This window comes from Hoplias malabaricus, chromosome X1 (genome assembly GCF_029633855.1).
Source record: "Hoplias malabaricus isolate fHopMal1 chromosome X1, fHopMal1.hap1, whole genome shotgun sequence".
Lineage (NCBI taxonomy): Eukaryota > Metazoa > Chordata > Actinopteri > Characiformes > Erythrinidae > Hoplias > Hoplias malabaricus.
Genome location: NC_089818.1, coordinates 9,090,246 through 9,109,829, shown reverse-complemented (window position 1 = coordinate 9,109,829; position 19,584 = coordinate 9,090,246). Strand labels below are relative to the sequence as shown.

General features: G+C 40.4%; 1 protein-coding gene across 1 annotated transcript; it reads right to left on the bottom strand.

The window, feature by feature from the left end:
• On the bottom strand, nt 1-19,584 carry LOC136675973 (death-associated protein kinase 2-like). Its single transcript, XM_066652805.1, has 12 exons — nt 19,360-19,584; nt 13,689-13,804; nt 13,042-13,263; nt 10,265-10,403; nt 9,079-9,208; nt 6,661-6,709; nt 6,233-6,259; nt 3,619-3,771; nt 3,486-3,531; nt 3,141-3,230; nt 2,631-2,714; nt 1-2,456 (listed from the first exon to the last, which is right to left on the bottom strand). The coding sequence occupies exons 2-12, from the start codon at nt 13,748-13,750 to the stop codon at nt 2,376-2,378; spliced, it is 1,083 nt and encodes a 360-aa protein (XP_066508902.1). The 5' UTR covers nt 13,751-13,804; nt 19,360-19,584; the 3' UTR covers nt 1-2,375.

Sequence of the window (19,584 nt, the reverse complement as noted above, 5' to 3'; positions counted from 1 at the left end):
TTTAAAGAATAAAAAAAAAAGATTAGAAAATTTTCAGAAAATGACACATCACTTTAAACCAATTTTATTTAGTACAATAGCAAAGAAATGTCCTGGAATCATAGCTAGAAACCTGACTGAAACATAATATGAAGTGTTCTGAGACACCAAACTAAACTTCAAGTGAGGCACTGTGTATACTAGCTTTAGTTTTAACATGCTACAAACAACATTTAATAAAATATCAGCCACAGGTTTTACCAGGACACAACTGCAGGAAATTCACAATCCTGACTCAAAATGTGTTTGGATGTTAAACAGTCTAAGAGTTCACACACATAATTATATTTATAGATGTTTAGAAAATTAGCATCAAGCATTAGCATTTTACAACCCAGTCTCACACCTACTCGTGATATAGTCACATATATAGAAGGCTGCAATTTGTGACATAGTCGCGTATTTCTAGCATTTTATGCGACAATATCAAGATCATAAGTGTATGGGTAATTACCATAGAAACACTATGCGACTGTAACACAAAAACTCTTCCTCATTACAGGCGTCTTTACTGATATAACATAGAAAAGCCATAATGCGAATTACAGATCATAGGTTCTTATTCCAACAAAGGCATATAGTATTTTATTATAATATTTCTCCTAAGCAATGCTTATTATTGGTGTCCTACTTTAGCTTTAACTCTAACGAGAACATTTCTTTCACTTAACGTTATTTTGATTCATTTTCAAAAGGTTAATATTGAAAAATTTCTCTAGACGTTATTTGCTTCGATATTTTACCAAATAATGAATTAGTAACGTTATATGTTCCGTAAATAAAAATAAGACCATGGTATTAACAGATGGTAATGACGCCTTTATGAGGAAGAGTTGTCATGTTACTGTCGCATAACACGGGGCACTGATACGACGGTTTCTATGGTAATTACCTATTCACTTACGATTGTGATATTGTCGCATAAAATATCGGAAATATGCGACTATGTCACGAATTGCAGTCTCCTATATGTGACTATATCACGAGTGAGTGTGAGACCGGGTTGATTTGTTTGTCCCCTGAATGAAGGCGCCATTTAAATATATGAAAAGTGTAAAATTACAAATGTAACGTAGCTGTAAACCAAATACACTCTTCAAGACCAAGGCATTAAAAAAACATTACTTTAAAAAGTAGTCTATGTACAAGTCAGTGGTATTTTATACTAATCCTTAAAGAATGCTGTTTTTAGTTTTGTGCGATGGTAGTCTCTCCTTCTCGTTGTAAGGTTTAAACAAAGTTTTTCTAACAACAAAATAAATGCTTTTTGTACTCTCTTTGATATCCTCTTCGATATTCAGAGATTCAAAGAAAAACGTACAACAGGTTTTAAAAAAATAAAAAATAAAGGTTAAAATAAAACGAGTTGGTTCTTTATAGAACATTTATCTGAAATGTATGCACACAATAAAAATGTGCAATGAAATCACTTAAGAAAAGTTCACATGTGTGTTTTGATAATTGCACCATATGGCTACCCTATGTACTGCAATACTTCCTCAGAAAAATATGAACAGTGTAAACTGTGAGTACTGTGAGGAGTTGGTGTGTTCTCTCTGTGTCTGTGTGGGTTTCCTCTGGGTGACTGTCTGTGAGGAGTGTGGTGTGTTCTCGCTGTGTCCGCATGGGTTTCCTCCGGGTGACTGTCTGTGAGGAGTGTGGTGTGTTCTCTCTGTGTCTGTGTGGGTTTCCTCTGGGTGACTGTCTGTGAGGAGTGTGGTGTGTTCTCCCTGTGTCTGCGTGGGTTTCCTCCGGGTGACTGTCTGTGAGGAGTGTGGTGTGTTCTCCCTGTGTTTGCGTGGGTTTCCTCCGGGTGACTGTCTGTGAGGAGTGTGGTGTGTTCTCTCTGTGTCCGCGTGGGTTTCCTCCGGGTGCTCCAGTTTCCTCACACAGTCCAAAAACACACGTTGGTAGGTGGATTGGCGACTCAAAAGTGTCCGTAGGTGTGAGTGTGTGTGTGTCTGTGTTGCCTTGTGAAGGACTGGCGCCCCCTCCAGGGTGTGTTCCCGCCTTGCGCCCAATGATTGCAGGTAGGCTCTGGACCCACCGCAACCCTGAACTGGATAAGGGTTACAGATAATGAATGAATGAAATGAATTGTGAGTACTGTGATGGATTCAACCTGCAAGACGTCTTGACTCCAACTGTGGACAGGTAGTGCTCCCTAGAGGCTGAATTCAGGAGGTCAAGCTCAGCAGCTTAATCTCAGGAGGTGATGGTCTAAACGTGGAGCTCAGGAGATGGGCTTCAGGAAACAGAGCTCAGCAGGTGGTGTTTAGGAGGTGAACTTATGGAAATGACATTCAGGAGGTGGAGCTCAGAAAGAGGGGGTGCGTTCAAGAGCTGCTGCTCAGTCTACGGCGGATGAGCGAGGCTGGTTTGGTCTCTATGTCCTCCTGGTCGCTCTCACAACTTCTCTGAAAGGGTATAAACAAAAACAAGGCTGTCTATTCTCAATTCCTTGTTGCAATAGACTTGCTGAGGTATAGATACTTGAGCATGCAAAAATATAACCTGATTAACGACCCTAGTCTGTAACCTAACGACCAACACCACAACCACAACTAACGACCTAACGACCAACAACTTACCAGCTCCTCGTCCTCTTTGTCCTTCTTACACAACAGCTGCAGACGACAGAGTCTGTTACAGGCCCAGACCATGTTATAGGACATCTGAAAATAGGCAGACAATGTTTTAAAGACTGTAAATGGCCTAGCAAAGTGGCCATTTTAACAATGACTAGATATGAAATCCATTATATACTCAATCTCCTTCAGTGCTAATTCAAATGAGATAATAATAATAATAATATAATAAATAATTAAAAGAACATCTGCATAATAGTCCATGTAGTTTCAGACCATGCCTAAAGGGTAATCAGATTCTGATATGAACTTAATCCAGAAGTAAGAGTATGATAAATGAATTTGCTTGTTATACTTCACTGTACCGCCAGGGGGCAGTGTCTTCCCATTATTGTTAACCTAAGTGAAACTGACGTGTGTTGGTTATTTTATTATTTTATGTATACATATATATGCCATGTGCTGTGTACGGATGTAAATAGACCATGTACAGCATGTCAAACACACACTAACCCTCCATTTTCTCCTGGCATTAAACTTCTTGAAATTTTTCATGTTGATGGACGAGCGACTTCTGTTAGCTGCCTGCTTGCGTGTCAGGGGCTGAGAGAGAGAGAGAAAGAGAGAGAGAGGAGAGAAGAGAGAGAAAAGAGAGAGAGGAGAGAGAAGAGAGAGCGAGGGAGAGCAAGAGGAGAAAGGGGAAAAAGAGAGGAGAGAGAGAAAGAGAGAGGAGAAAGAGACAGAGAGAGAGTGAGAGGAGAAAGATAACACCTCAGAAGACCAATCAGTGCCATCTGAACCAACAACTGTATAAAAGACGAAGGTAAACCACACGTGTTGATTATCATCAATTCTCACCTTGATCCAGGGGTGTAGTAAACATTCTTCAGCTGTCATTCTCTCACTGTTTAGAGAAAAACACAGGAAACATGAGTCTTCATGATACACAGTAGAATTCTGCACTGGTTTTATGTATAAATAGTTGACTTACCCGGGATCTTTCACGAGCAGCTTCTCAATGAAATCTTTGGCCATGTTGCTCGTCTGGCTAAAGTACTGTTCTTCAAACTCATACTTCATGTCTGCAATGTTCCGTAGTGTCTCCTCATCTGACTCTCCTTGAAAAGGTGACATGCCACTTAATCTAACCAAAGAGATTAGGAATGGAGAAGGATTTAAAATCATGACCAATAAAATATTTCAATAAACATATAAAATAAGAAAATTCGGTAAAAACAAGAATCTGTCATTTGTTAATTATCTTGAGTCTTTTTTTTTAAACTGGCAACAGAACAAAGAAAAGAATTCCAATGTTGTCACTGAACAACCAGATATTATTCTGTAACTATAAACAAATTGTGTATGTGACGCCTGCAACACTCTCCAGAAAAGCTGGGACAGAGGGATGTTTAATGCTGTGTTACATCAACATTCCTTTTAATTACACTCTTTAATCATTTGGGAACTGAGGATACCAGTTGTTACATTTTTACAACTGGAGATTTTGTCCGTTTGGTCTTGATACAAGTCTTGAGCTGCTCAACACTCCATGGTCATCTTTGGCCGATTGTCCTCTTCATGACATACCATAGGAGAATGAATATATACCGAATGAAGCCTAGCATTGTGCTGCCAAAATAAGCAAGTGCTTACACTGAAAATACATCACCTTGTGGGCCGGATATATCTATCTAAAAAGTGTATGGCTTCATATCAAAGCAAACTTCTCACATATGCAAGTTACCCATGCTGTAGTCACTGATGTACACCCCCTCAATACCGTAGAAGGTGTTGGCTTTTGCACCTATTGATGATCAAAATCTAAATGGGTCCATTACTCATTACCATATAAAAGACGAAACATGGGCTCCTCTGACCACAGCACACATTTCTTCACTCATTTGGATGATCTTAAATGAGCAATTCTATATATAATTGATGTATGGCTTTCTCCCTGCGTAATAGAATTCAGGTTGCATTTCTTGAGGCAGTGGGGGACTGTTAAATAACAAAAGTACGGTGGAACCTCTACTAATGAACCTTCCAAGATACGAACCGTTGAATATACAATATACATTTGAATATTTTTTGCCGCCACCAATGAACCATGACTCCAGAAACGAACACGAGCCTCCTCTGAGCCGGCGGCTGGAAATGGCCCCTGACCCCAATAGGCGAGTCTTCCAGCGCCCAGACTTGAGTGAGCGTTTAAGATTAGCATTGTAGCTTTAGCAATTTAGCATCAGTGTAAATAGCAGACATCGAAATTCGTGCTAAGTTAAGCCGTATCTACGCTTCGTCTCCCCACATTCACCGCCTACTCTCCGTTATTCCACCCACCCCCCACCTCCCGTCATACAGCCAGTGCCTGTGTTACTCCTCCAGCCAGTCGTCACGTCTTCAAGGTAGCAATGTGTAACCACTTATAACTTTATTAGTTCTTTTTTTATCACTGTTACCACTGTATTTCTCTTTTATTTTTAGTAACGCTACATGTATTTTTTTACTAATTTGAGAGTGTTGTAAACATATATCAGTGTAAAAAGGGTGACTTTTGGGGTGGGGGCTGGAACGCATTAATTGCTTTTCCATTATTTTAAATTGGGAAAACTGACTCGAGAAACGAACTTTTCTACTTACGAACCGGGTCACGGAACGGATCAAGTTCGTAGGTTGAGGTTCCACTGTATTTTAAAATACTCCAAGTCCATGTGACTCTATTTATCGCTGTAGCACGACTAGTTTATTAGCAGTGCCATCTGAGGGCTTGAAGGTCACGTACACTCAACATTGGTGCCCAGCCTTACTCTACATGTATGAGTGTGATGTGCGTCATAAACTGATGAACAACAACCAATATTTCCTTGCATTTATCCACTTCATCTTCACTTGTTTTTGGGCTAATGTTTCAAAACATTTTATATGAATTCTCTATAAAGTTTTCACACTTACTTTGCCCCGTCCCAACTTTGAATTGTGTTGCAACACAATTAAACTGGTCAGTGTAATACCAATTACTGTAAACAGTAATTACTTTGTTTCCATGTTTTATATTTCAATGTATATAAGGTTACAACTTTCATAATCACAATGTTATTTATCTCACTCATAAGTATATATGTAGATTCTAATGCTTATATAACATATTCAATATATGTACATTCTACATATAATCTTATATTTATATATCTATATAATCATATGTAATCTTAATACATATATATACTTATTCATAATCCTGTAAATTTCGTATTTCACTTCAACGTGTTTATACTATGTATATATGTCATACACAACTGCACTTTATGTAAATAATGTTATATATTGCACTTCTGGTTAGATGCTAACTACATTTCACTGGCCCTTTACTTGTACTCTGCACAATGACAATAAAGTTGAATCTAATCCGATCTAATAATTTGAAACCTTTTCTTTGTTCCCCTGCCAGTTAAAGATTAAAGAGAATTCAAAAAGTCATAAATACTTCCTGAATTTTACAAAATGTCCCGACTTGTTTTTGGAAATGGGGTTTGTATTTGTTTGAATAATAAATATATTACATTCCAAAGTCATCATAAATAATATATATGTTCTAAATAACTTACAATATGTAGGTAATAACACCAATACTCCTGCAAGAAAACACAAACAAATGGGACTCTTAGGTAATCATGAACCATCACTGATTATTAGACATTAATCATTAGTCATCAATTCAATGCACAATAAAACATTTTACTGCTTCAAGATGTGCTTTGATGTGTGTTAAAATACATAACAAAAAAATGTGACTGATAGTAATAGGCCATGGGCCATGTCCTGCACCCCTAGTAGATTGGATATGAAAAATGTTGATGCCAGGTCCCCTGCTCCTCTTGTTAATAGCTGGCAATGAGCATGGTGTCCTAAGGATCACGGCAGTTGCTTTTCTACGGAGGTTAAACAAGCTGTGCGTGCATCACTAAACATCTTTTTCCACATTGGGTGAACCTCAAAGGAGTGTATTTTATTAAAGAAAGTGTGTGTCACTTACCACATGTCGGAGGATGTACTCAGCGGTTCATAGTTTATGACCTCAGGAGCTGAAAAACCAAAAGAAGAAACACTGAATGAGAATGAGAATGAGAATGAGAGAGAGAGAGAGAGAGTGTCAGACAAACATAGACTGAGACACACCCTGGCCATAGAGAGAGGCAGACACAAAGTGTGTGGTCAGTGTGAGACAGGGGAGGTAAAGACAGAAGTGCACTTCCTGCTGAAATGTCCAAAATATGAAAGTGTACGGAATAAATATTTAAATCAGTCCGAGAGACACACTGAGAATTTCAGATTGCTCGAAGAGGACGATAAACTGGCCGCGGTGCTGGGAGAGGGTCAAAAAGTTACATAGATTTACTTGTTATTACAGAGAACATCATTATTTTTCCTGTTTTTGTTGTTCTAAATACAATATTTTATTATTATTATTATTATGGACATACATTTAATGATTAATGTTTTCGTACTTCTACTTTTCCAAACAAATTGCTGTTTTAGTGAAGTTCTATAATGCTTTGACAAAACAAATGTAATTTTGTCATGTCATAAAACCTTATCTTGAAATTGAGGAGAGAGAGAGACAGAGAGACAGAGAGAGAGAGAGAGAGAGAGAGACAGAGACAGAGAGAGACAGAGAGAGACACACAGAGGGACACACAGAGGGACACACAGAGGGACACACAGAGGGACACACAGAGGGACACACAGAGGGACACACAGAGGGACACACAGAGAGAGACACAGAGAGAGACACAGAGAGAGACACAGAGAGAGACACACAGAGAGACACACAGAGAGACACACAGAGAGACACACAGAGAGACACACAGAGAGACACACAGAGAGACAGAGAGAGAGCGAGAGCGCAAGAGACAGAGAGACAGAGATAGAGAGAGACAGAGACAGAGCGAGAGCGCAAGAGACAGAGAGAGAGCCAGAGAGAGAGAGCACAAGAGAGAGAGACAGACAGAGAGAGAGACACACACATAGAGAGAGACAGACAGAGAGCAAATGAGAGAACAAGACAAAGAAAACAAAACACCATAAAAGAAAGTGAAACAATCAAAGGAATAAATTAATTGCAATATTAGGACACAAAACAAAGCATCATTCAGCATTCTTTCCAAACACTGGATTCAAAGGAATTTGTGAGCTGTCAGTGCATGGCCACATTGTTGTTGCAGTCTACAATTGTCACAATTTCCTGTTGAAAAAGTTCTCACTGATGGTGCTTTGAGGTTACACTGCTGTCTCTACCACAACACCGTGTGTGTACTCACTCCGACTCTGGTACATCCGGTCCAAAACCAGCACGGCTACAGACCCAAAGAGCAGAGACCACTCACGTACAGAAGCACTACTGGTCAAATTAAAAGTCGAGCTGGTTTTCCAATTCAGAGCAAGTCCAATATTGGAAATCAACAAATGACAAACTCACCAGGAAGATGCTTACTATCTGACTACACTGCACATATTTTTAGCCTCTTTTTTCACACCCGCTGCATGCTTTAGGTGAGAGGGCTGGACAGTTAGACTCCAACTAACAATGTTGTTCATAGCAGTAGACTCAGCTGAGCTCAATTACACCATCTTCATTGCCCTAAAGTGGTGTGTGGGGCTGCATTTAAGTTATTAACATTAGAGGAAGGGATAGGTACCATGACAATTGCAATGCTGTCAGTGCAGTAGGTTGTAGCCTGAGATTGTAGGACATTGCATTGTGGGAAAATATACTAAATTAGTAAATACATATAAAACAAAGCCATTAAAACCCACAAGACATTTTAGGAACCCTTAAAAATATTAGAAATTGAGAACAATTATTTCTGATATAATTTACAGTAATAACAATATTCAGAGAAAAATTCATATATTTTTACAATAAAATTCATCAGTAGATATATGATCGTTTTTCATGTTATCCTAATATGAACGTCAAAATATTATACCTTTGGACTAGTAGAACACACACACACACACACACACAGACAGGGGTTTTCCAGTGATCTACACCTATCCTTCAAATGTAACTGCGATTTTCACCTTAGAAACCAGAGACACCATTAAGGTCTTTTTTCAGTTTCAGCTTTAGGTTGCATTTAGAATTTATTCCACCATTAAATAGTGTTACAACCCCCCCCACACACACACACTTTGAGCTCTGGAAAGTCCACTATATTTCCAACATTGTAGAAACCCCTTATAGACGATGATTTCAGTTATTTTCAAGTGTACTCACTAGACCAGAGCACTAAATTAAAACCCCAGCAGTGGTCTGTGGAGCAGCGGAACTGTTCTCTGAAGTGATACAGCTCCATCCAATAAACGTTGGATTGTGATTGATGAGTTTCTTCATCCAAGAAATACTGGGCGATTTGTAACACACACAAACACACCCGGCACGAGCTCTCACCAATGTACTGAGGAGTTCCACACAGGCTCCTGTACTCCTCTCCTGGAGTGAGGCGCTGGGCCAGACCGAAATCGATGATCTTAATCTCAGGGTGGTCTGCCGTTTTATCTGACAGCATGATGTTCTCTGGCTGTTAAATAAATAAAAAAACATGCATCATAATCCCATTTCCACATCATGAAAGCCAGATGTGCATGACTAACATCGCAGGAGAAAGGTCAGATTTTAATGCTGTCTTATTCTGATACTAAAAAAAAAAAAAGGATCAACTGAAATAATGGCGCTGTAACTTCTCATCTTTAAAGCATTTAATGTGATAAACCAGGGTCACGTTTTTACATTATCCAGTCGGTCAGCGCTGCTTTTATCCCACTGTAAATCAGGTTGTAAAAGGAATGGAATCTGAAGTCTGTTTGCAGCCCTTAAACTCACGACAACAGAAACAACAGGCACTGGATTTTCCTTTTCTCCTTTATCACAACTAAACCGTTTCAAGCAGAAAAACATTTTAACACGCAACAGAAAACCCCCAGCTATAGGATAAAGGCGGTGATTCAAGTGTCATAGACCATGTGCTCGTTTTTACGTGTTGCATCTCATGGAGCTGTCTTGTCACTCCACTCTCACTTCACACATACAAACACACACTCCACTCACACCCTCACTCGCATTTGACAAAGTGCTCCACCACCATTTATTGTTTGTATTACGTGACATAAACATTTTTGCTTTAAACTGCACTTTCCATAAGGACATTTGTATATAGAATGTCAGCTGCAGGGGTGCAAGGGTTAAGTCTAGAGGAGTGGGCGAGCTTATTTGAATGAGGGCGAGATGTTGGTTTGGTGGTTTGGTTACTGAGCAGTAAATCCCAACAGCATGTGAAGCAGATACAAAGGCATGTACTGGGTGAATCTGCAAGGAACGTTATATGGTTTACCATGTGTCTCTTAAATAAATCAAATCCTTTGTATGTTGTGCATTCTTTAAATTAGCTGCCCATTGGCTGGATGCAGATGAAGGTTTTCATTTTTAATATTTATATTATTCTGTATTTATATTCAATAACCTGTCCAAATATTTGACCACTGCAGTAAAGATATATTTCTTCACTTTCTTTAAAGTGTTAGAGCTGGTGTATTGTAGCTAGAAGTAGATTATTGGTCATTGGAGCCATCCCACTCACCTTCAGGTCAAAGTGGGCAATCTGTTTGCTGTGCATGAAGGCAACCCCCTTTAGAATCTGCTTCAGGAACTCAATCGCCTCGTTCTCCATCAGGTTCTCCTTCTCTGCGATGAAGTCGAAGAGCTCCCCACCACGGATCCTGAAAAAGAGAATGGAAACAGTACAGTACAAAAAGGTTAGAGACAGTTATGACCACACTATTCTACAATAAAAATCCAGTCATAGATGAATGATACAGTCTGTAAAATAAAACATTCATATTTTGCATTTAGGGCGGCAAGGTTGTGCAGCAGGTAGGTGTCGCAGTCACACAGCTCCAGGGGCCTGAAGGTTGTGGGTTCCATTCCATTGACTGTCTGTGAGGAGTGTGGTGTGTTCTCCCTGTGTCTGCGTGGGTTTCCTCCGGATGCTCCAGTTTCCTCCCACGGTTCAAAAAACACACGTGGGTAGGTGGATTGGCGACTCAAAAGTGTCCGTAGGTGTGAGTGTGTGAGTGAATGTGTGTGTGTGTGTGTGTGTGTTTGTGTTGCCCTGTGAAGGACTGGCGCCCCCTCCAGGGTGTATTCCCACCTTGCGCCCAATGATTCCAGGTAGGCTCTGGACCCACCATGACCCTGAATTGGATAAAGCGCTTACAGATAATGAATGAATGAATATTTTGCATTTAGCACAGTATAATATATAAATATCAAGACAAATTTAGAATCACTCTTCACTTTGGGCTGCAGAAAAATATATAAACATTGTGAAACCCGGTTCCCTTCACTACCACTGTAAAGAAATCTGAGTTCCCCTTAAAATGTTTTTCCCATATGGTCCACTATTAAGTGTAACTGTTAGAAACATTATCCAAAAATTTCCATGCGATGCTCCAGAGTCCCCTGACGTTTTGTCCTCAGTCTTTGATGCTGTTTTGAAGGGAATATCACACGCAGGCAATAAAGAAGAATCATAAGCTTTACTATCTCAAAACCACTGTCCCCACCCCAGGGATGCATTTAGAGCCAAGAAGTTAATAAATCTGCTGGGACATCATAGATGGTTTAGATTTAGATTGTCAGCAAAAGCTATAAACAGTCCTTCTTATAAATAAGGACATAGAAACATGTTACAAACAAAACCAAACAATCTCCAGGAGCACTTGGACATGGCAGGCCAGGATCTGCCTCAGGGTGCCTGCTATAAACCTCCCACATCAACAAACTGTGTCAAATGTTTTTCGGAAAGTGATACATAAAGAACACACACACACACACAAGTCACAGATAAATCCTTTCTCTTTAAATAGTCCGGCCCATCGGTCCCTTGATATCGACTCCATTGTGAGCTAAAGGTTCTCCAGTGGAAAATTCAAGCCTACATGCTTCCCATCATGTTCATTAGCAACACTCTCAGAGGCTACGAGTCCCATGTTGTTATCTGATCCTTCCTTTATCCAGTCCCGCCACTAATCTACTCTAATAGTCAGATTGAAAGAGAAGAGGTCTGTGATACCATGGACGCGCTATAAATATAAATGAATGTATGTAGCGTTTTTCAAATTGAAGCCATTTCATGAACACAGTTATAGCACCTGTGTGACCCTTCACGAGCAGCCATTTAATAGTTTGCCTTCACTGTTTTCAATATTACTTAGGGTTTGGAATTAGGTCAATATTAGCAGGTGCCTCTGGTTACTGCGGTGAAAACTATATCATATTTGTCCTGAAATCTGGCACCGTGTTTTTAGATTTTTATTACCTACTTAGTTTGAAGTGATCAAATTCAGTGACGAGTAATTGAAGCACATTTTAAAGCATAATAATATTTTAAGCTAAATATAAAATAATCTTAAAATGATATCTCGCTCATCAAACAAGTACAGGTGTGCCCTCTTTAATTTCCGTAATACCTTGTAAAACCTGATGGTAAGTTTCACAGCCCTGACAGAGATAAAAATGTAGAAATGTTAGTTTTAGGCACAGCAGGGAGTGTCGCAGTCACACAGGTTCAGGGACCTGGAGGTTGTGGGTTCGAGTCCCGCTCCGGGTGACTGTCTGTGAGGAGTGTGGTGTGTTCTCTCTGTGTCTGCGTGGGTTTCCTCCGGGTGACTGTCTGTGAGGAGTGTGGTGTGTTCTCCCTGTGTCTACGTGGGTTTCCTCCGGGTGACTGTCTGTGAGGAGTGTGGTGTGTTCCCTCTGTGTCTTCGTGGGTTTCCTCCGGGTGACTGTCTGTGAGGAGTGTGGTGTGTTCTCCCTGTGTCTGCGTGAGTTTCCTCCGGGTGACTGTCTGTGAGGAGTGTGGTGTGTTCTCTCTGTGTCTGCATGGGGTTTCCTCCAGGTGACTGTCTGTGAGGAGTGTGGTGTGTTCTCTCTGTGTCTGCATGGGGTTTCCTCCAGGTGACTGTCTGTGAGGAGTGTGGTGTGTTCTCTCGGTGTCTGCGTGGGTTTCCTCCAGGTGACTGTCTGTGAGGAGTGTGGTGTGTTCTCCCTGTGTCTACGTGGGTTTCCTCCGGGTGACTGTGAGGAGTGTGGTGTGTTCTCCCAGTGTCTGTGTGGGTTTCCTCCGGGTGCTCCGGTTTCCTCCCATGGTCCAAAAACACACGTTGGTAGGGGAATGGGCGACTCAAAAGTGTCCGTAGGTGTGAGTGAATGTTTGACTGAATGTGTCACCCTGTGATGGACTGGCACCCCCTCCAGGGTGTGTTCCTGCTTCGTGCCCAATAATTCCAGGTAGGCTCCGGATCCACCACGACCCTGAACTGTATAAGCGCTTACAGATAATGTATAAATACTCACAGCTCCACGACGAGGACGATCTCGGCTCTGCTCTCGAACACGTCTTTGAGGGCCATGATGTTGTTGTGCTGCAGCCCCTGCAAGATCTCCACCTCTCTCTCCACGCTCTTCCTCTCCAGCCCCAGCCTGCTGCTCACACTGCGCCGAAGCTTCACAAACTTCCCTGCCCAGGACACGCCACTGGATATTTCTCGTAGCTCCCGCACCTGCCCAAAGTGACCACTGAGCACAACATGGAGAGATTACACCACAAGCAAGAGACAACAAGTAAATAACCTTTTTTTAAAACAATATGTGAATACACTTGATTGAAAGAACAGTTTGTTTTTCCCAGTGCCATTTTTGCATTCTTTATATTATGATTACTGATTACTGATTATTATTGACCACAAATTTAGTTGTTCCCAGCAAACAACAGAAAACCTGCACAAAGCTCAGACTCATAAATCATTAGCCACTACCTGAATTCAAAACTAAAACCAGGAATCTCTTAGCACAGCCTTTCAAACACATATTTCAAAGTTTTTCAGGTGGAGCAATATCCACATACACCATTACCATGGTAACATACCCGCAAGAAATCAACCGTCTGGAAAACCAGACTCATAAAACATTTTTAAAACTACATTAATATTAACTACACTCACCTCCCCAGGATCTCACCGATTTCATAGAAATCCTGTACGTTTAGCAGCTTAAACTGAGCCATGACACGGCTAACCTTCTGTCCACTCTATGGTCCAAACAGTGCTACTCCTGCATCCTGTAAAGACAGAGAGAGACAGACAGTTGTGTTAAAGAAGTGGTAGGGAGTGAAAGAACAGCTTCAGAGTCTTCTGTGCCAGATTGTTGGAAGTACATTCAGATCCTGTTCTAATAATTGGGAACGGCTGACTTCAGCCCTGTAACTGGAAGCTAGATTTAGACATCTGGGCTTCGGTAAAGCTCTGTTTGGTTAGAGGTAATCAATTCTAGCAACGTGTTTGAATGTTCTAAGCATATGTGCCACTGAAGCTACACACAATATACATGATTAGCTTATTACCTAAGGGTTGCTAAATTAAAAAATTTGACATGGGTCATGTAAAAGTGTCTAAAAGTGAGGTTTGGTGCCCACCAAGAGCCTTCACAAAACCTAGAGGGATGGCACTGTCCCAGGGATCCTTTCTTTTAAGGGGTCCGGTGAATGTCTCTGTGTACTGAATCAACCATGACTGAATGCCTGTGTTCTGTTGATTCACCACTAAAAATGAGACGCTTAGCTAACAAACTAACTTATTTGGGCTAATGATAGTATGTGCTCTATAACATGGGAAAAAGGCGGAATAACGTGGTCTTCCCATGAAAACAACAGGAAAGAAACCATTTCCAAGATGAGTAATCTACTCTTTTGTGTTTTTGAAGCTCGGTAATGAACAATTAGCGTATGCTAGGAAAAAACAAAAGTGGGTACATTTCCTGGCACCGCTTTGACATTCCCAAATCTTGAACTCTTCTCTCGCCCGTGGATGGGTAAGTATGCCTCATCACTCTCTCTATTTAATCAGGGCACTTCTAGCATATGCAGCTAATAAAACAACAGCACAAGTGCTGCGTCATATTTTTTATGAATCTGCCAATCTGCTACACACACAAGGGCTATTGAAAAGTCAATGGAAAAACAGCAGCAGCTATGAGAACAAATGCTGAAGAACCACATTTACGCAATTAATTTTAGTTAAATTAGGATACTGTGTTTTGAGCAGTGAGGGGGTCTGGGCTGAAAAGGACGGCTGGAGCCAGGAGATTAACAAGGAAGATGAAAAACGCCTCCAAAACCATGCAGCCTATTTACTAATATTATTTATTTTTAATACACAAGCACACTTAATATGTTTATTGATTTTTATATTGAACACAGCCAACAAACACTTTCAGAGACTGTACAGCCAGATACAATGATGTTTTACATTTTAATTAATCGGTTGCCCTCAAAGTCCTCCATTTCACTGGACACCTTCTAACCCTCCTTATGTCCAGGCATACGTCCCTGAAAACATTCTACCTTAGACACTGTCTCAATGCTGTTATATCAAAGCTGATGTGCTACACACAGGAAATCCACAAAAACATTTGTATTTCTATGTTTTCACTCTCTTTTTTCTTTTATTCAAATAAAAATTTCTTTTATTCCTACGCTAAGATCTAATCGGACGGTCGGTGTTGTGATCGTAGGCTGTATTCTGCATGTTTCAGGCTTTGTTCATCGTCCATGTTCAGAAGGATCTAATGAAAAAGGTCAAGGCGATGCAAAACGGATGCCTGTGGAAAGCAAACATCCACACGAAGGCAAAGCCAAATCCGGGCCATCTCAGGCATTTGTTTTTTTTTAGGGTCCCAAAAAGGAGAACATGTCTAAGGAAAGGGGAAGAGAAAAAATAAATAAATAAATAAAGACATACGGCCACACTGTTTCATTTATGTTCATAATAAAGCCAACAGCAAATGTGAGCCTAAAAAGGCCACGCTCATCACCCTGTCCAATCCAAGCACAGCTTAAAAAGCCACAACCATTCAGTAATTAGTGTTATAAAGATAATACAAAAAGGTATTTTTGCTAAATTAAAAAACGAAAAAAAGGCAACCATTCTAACCTTTATGTAAAGAAACTTGAATCACATCAAAAACCATTAATAAAAAAACGATGTATATCAGAATTATTGGCATCTCTAAAAAAAACTTATGAAGAAAAGGTAACTAAAGCATGTTCCGTTTAATATTTTTCATAATTTTATGCAATTTACTGCTCAGTTTTGAGTTGAATTGGCTAACTCTTATTCTCTAGCTTTATTAATCAAACGTTACTGCGCCCATATCTTTCTGAATTGAAGGGTTTCTAATATTTTTAAGAAGTTGTACCATATTTACAAAGGCTTTCAATAATAATTTGGGAGCAACCAATGCATTTTATATTTATTCCATGTTCTTCCATTCAGTGGAAGAATTTAAGGCTGTATGAATGATAATAAATGGCCTCCTATCCTAGTGAGAGTCGTCGCTATAATCAACAGGAACAGGTGTGAGTGTGTGTGTGTGTGTGTGTGAGCGTGCAATGAATAGAACAACAAAAGGGACTATTAGCGCTGGGTTCACTTGCCCTCCCAGTTTTCCAGCCTGCCTGCCGAGATTGGGAGAGTAAAGGCCGGATCTTAAACAATAAATATTTACACAGGCTACAGGGAGAGCAGGAACAGACCCCCGTTTATCAGAGAACACCCCAAAAGCACTGCCACGGCAACACAAACTCAGACACACACTCACACTCTGGTCATGCTCAGAAGGAAGGTCTTCTGAGTGTTGAAAGCAGCGACATAAAGCAGGGAGGATGAACGATGAAGCTCGAGGCGTCCTTGCGTGTAACCACTAAAGTGTTTAAGCGATCTTCCTGTGTCAGAAATATCATGCTTCCAAAGCTTACATTAACTTTCAGTGTATGTTTGTTTCTATAAAAAAAGGTCATATAAAAGCAGACCAATGAGACATTGGTGGTGAATACAGAGTGTTTGATGGTCATCCAGTTGTGACTGTGGTCATGAACACAGCACAGTGTCCAGCTGCCAGTGATTGGTCACTGTTACAGAAACTCTTATATTGGGATTGATATACAGAACCATGTTGGATGTGGGTCTTTTAAAGTCTAAATGAAATCAGTTAAAAACGGTTACCAACTGTTAGACCGCTACATTGGACATCTGAGAGCGTTACTAAACTACAACAAAGGTTTGCATAGAGTATAAAGAGTGTATTAAATGGACTGAAAGGGGCTCATTGTATGTAAGGAAGGAGGAAGAGGATTAACTGACATCAGTGCATCAATCGACAGAATCACTGAGACCCCTGTAAAGCACAGGAGCCCAACTCACGTCGTAGGAAGTCGAGCCCAGTGTAATTTGCATCGATTTTCACCTGATCAACCATATTCAGCTCAACTCATAATGATCAGCAGGTGTTTAAAGGAGAGAAATAACCAATGTGCTGCACTCTGACTATCCAGTCCAGGCAGTTTAGTGCTGTAGTTTTGCTGGACATTGTACCAGGAAACATGCATACTTATTTTGTACTATATTTGACCAGAGTGCCTCAGCTTTGCATACGAATGTAGGTTTTGAATGGAAATGAATTTTCCAGGAATTTTCCACAGTTTCTGAATATATCCACGGCTGAGGTGTCAACATCATGTTGAGAGGTTTGATGTGAAATGGTTCAGCGTAAGGAAACACTGAGATTTTCTCACAGTGCCACAGTTACTAACAGTTTAAATCACTGTTTTTTTAAATAAAATGGTGGTATTCCCATTTTAATAAAGGCATTACACGGTATACATAAGAGACCACTGACGGGACTGTCACTGCAAAGTCCAGGGCCAAGTAGTCTGGGTGTGTTATGTATCAACTCCTAAGCTCCTCTCGCTAATAAAACACTGCAGCTTCTATGTAAGACATTAACCTCAGACCTACTGCAACCTCTATTCCCGATCCCGCAGAGGCTTCTAACATTACAGACACACCTCGACAAAATGTCCTATATACATACGTCCATTCAGCAACCCATGATCACTCACTTTAAAGGAACACTAGGTAATATTTTTACCTTAAAATTACAGCTACAAAATCACTGTGATGCTCCACTGACCTGTAATAGGGAGGTCAGGTACTTTGTCATTGCTATTCTGCACTCATCACTGCAGAAACGGCACTATGTAACTATGTAGGAGTGAAGTAGCCCTTTAAAGGAACACTAGGTAAGATTTTTACCTTAAAATTACAGCTACAAAATCATTGTGATGCCCCACTGACCTGTAATAGGGAGGACAGATAGTTTGTCATTGCTATTCTGCACTCATCACTGCAGAAACGGCACTATGTAACTATGTAGGAGTGTAGTAGCCCTTTAAAGGAACGCTAGGTAAGATTTTGGCAAGATTTTATTTGCTTCTGGAATTCCCCTACAGTGGCAGGGTGTAATTCAGTTTTAAAGTACAGTTCTGAAATCAAGAGGGAAGAGGAGGGCTGTGGTGTCCTACCCTCCTCCAAAAGTTACATAGTGCCATATCTGCAGTGCTGTAATGTAGCAATGACAGAGGCACTGTTGTCCCTATTACAGCTCAGTAGAACGTCAAAATGATTTTTGCGATCTGCAATTGTAAGGTAAATATACTACCTAATGTTCCTTTAATATTTAAGAACCTATGACATCTATAGTGCAGTGTAACGCTGCTCTGCTTCACACAGATGTTGTAGGAAACTTGGTCGAACACGTCCTTTAGAAACAAGAGCATCAAAAGTAGATTCAAATGTAAAAGCAAACAACAGACCTAAAAAAGAAGCAGCAGAACATGAAGAACATATGAAGGTCATCAGAGAAACGAGAGCAATGAGAAAACAAGTTAGCAGCAAACCCTGAGCTCCTGCATCTTCATGAATTTTAGACAGCAAGTAAACAAACAAATCTAATTTCACCGGTGTTTGTTTGTGTGGCTATGGATTACCAGACTGGGATGAAGTCAACAATCATCAAATCACTGCGTTTAAAGAGCCCACAGCATGGAGAACTCTGAATGTCCTCACTTTTCAGATTCAGGACAGAACTTTACTCTAGACCTCCGTTCCCTACACAGACTCCAAGGCTGTTTCTTCCATAACTTGTTTGACCAAAGAAGGGTGGGTCCACGTTGTGAGTCTTGGTTCCTTCCAGTGTTTCTTCCTCCAGCTTCAAGGGAGTTTTCCTTGCCACTGTCATATTTATCTGCTCACTTGGGATTATTAATTATAATTTTGATTTAATTCTCAATTACTGTAAAGGAGCTTTGTGACATCATCATGTCGTAAAGCACTATAAAAAATACATTTCACAGGAAATATGACCCAAACAATAACGATGAAGTTATAAAAATGGTTTCAGACATCACTGCTTTTTGAATGTGGCACAACATGGGGCAGCCTATCAAGACAGAGCTCATTTACATACAGTATATAAGGAATAGAGTGTGACAGAAACAGCGGGTTTGACTCTGAGAGGTGAGGTTAAGCTGTGAAACGCTAATATGAAAATGTATTGTGTTGAACCCACAACTGATGCAGGAGGAATTGAAACAGTGTTAATAAAACTGTACAATACGAACCCTCGTAATGTTCAGAAGGCGTAAGTCCCCTGAGAATGTCTCAGAGGTTCACTAGGCTCGAATGAACTTAAAAACAAGAGAAATGAAACCGCATAATCGAATATAATGAGACAGAGTGTACAACAGCAGGTCGTCAGAAACCGCATTTCACAACTTACCTCAAGTTTGAACGCAACGGTCTCCCCTCAACCGTCAAACGAACACCTCGCCTGTGTGTTGTCAGACCAAAATGTCAAGTTAGCATCCTTGTCCTAAAATATCGACTCACAGACAAACCACGGAGGACATAAACCAAGAGAAAACATCTTATTTTGCCAAAATAACCGTCTACTTCTCCGTTGGGTAACTTCCCCCGCTCCTCTGAGGCAGAGTTGTTGAACTAG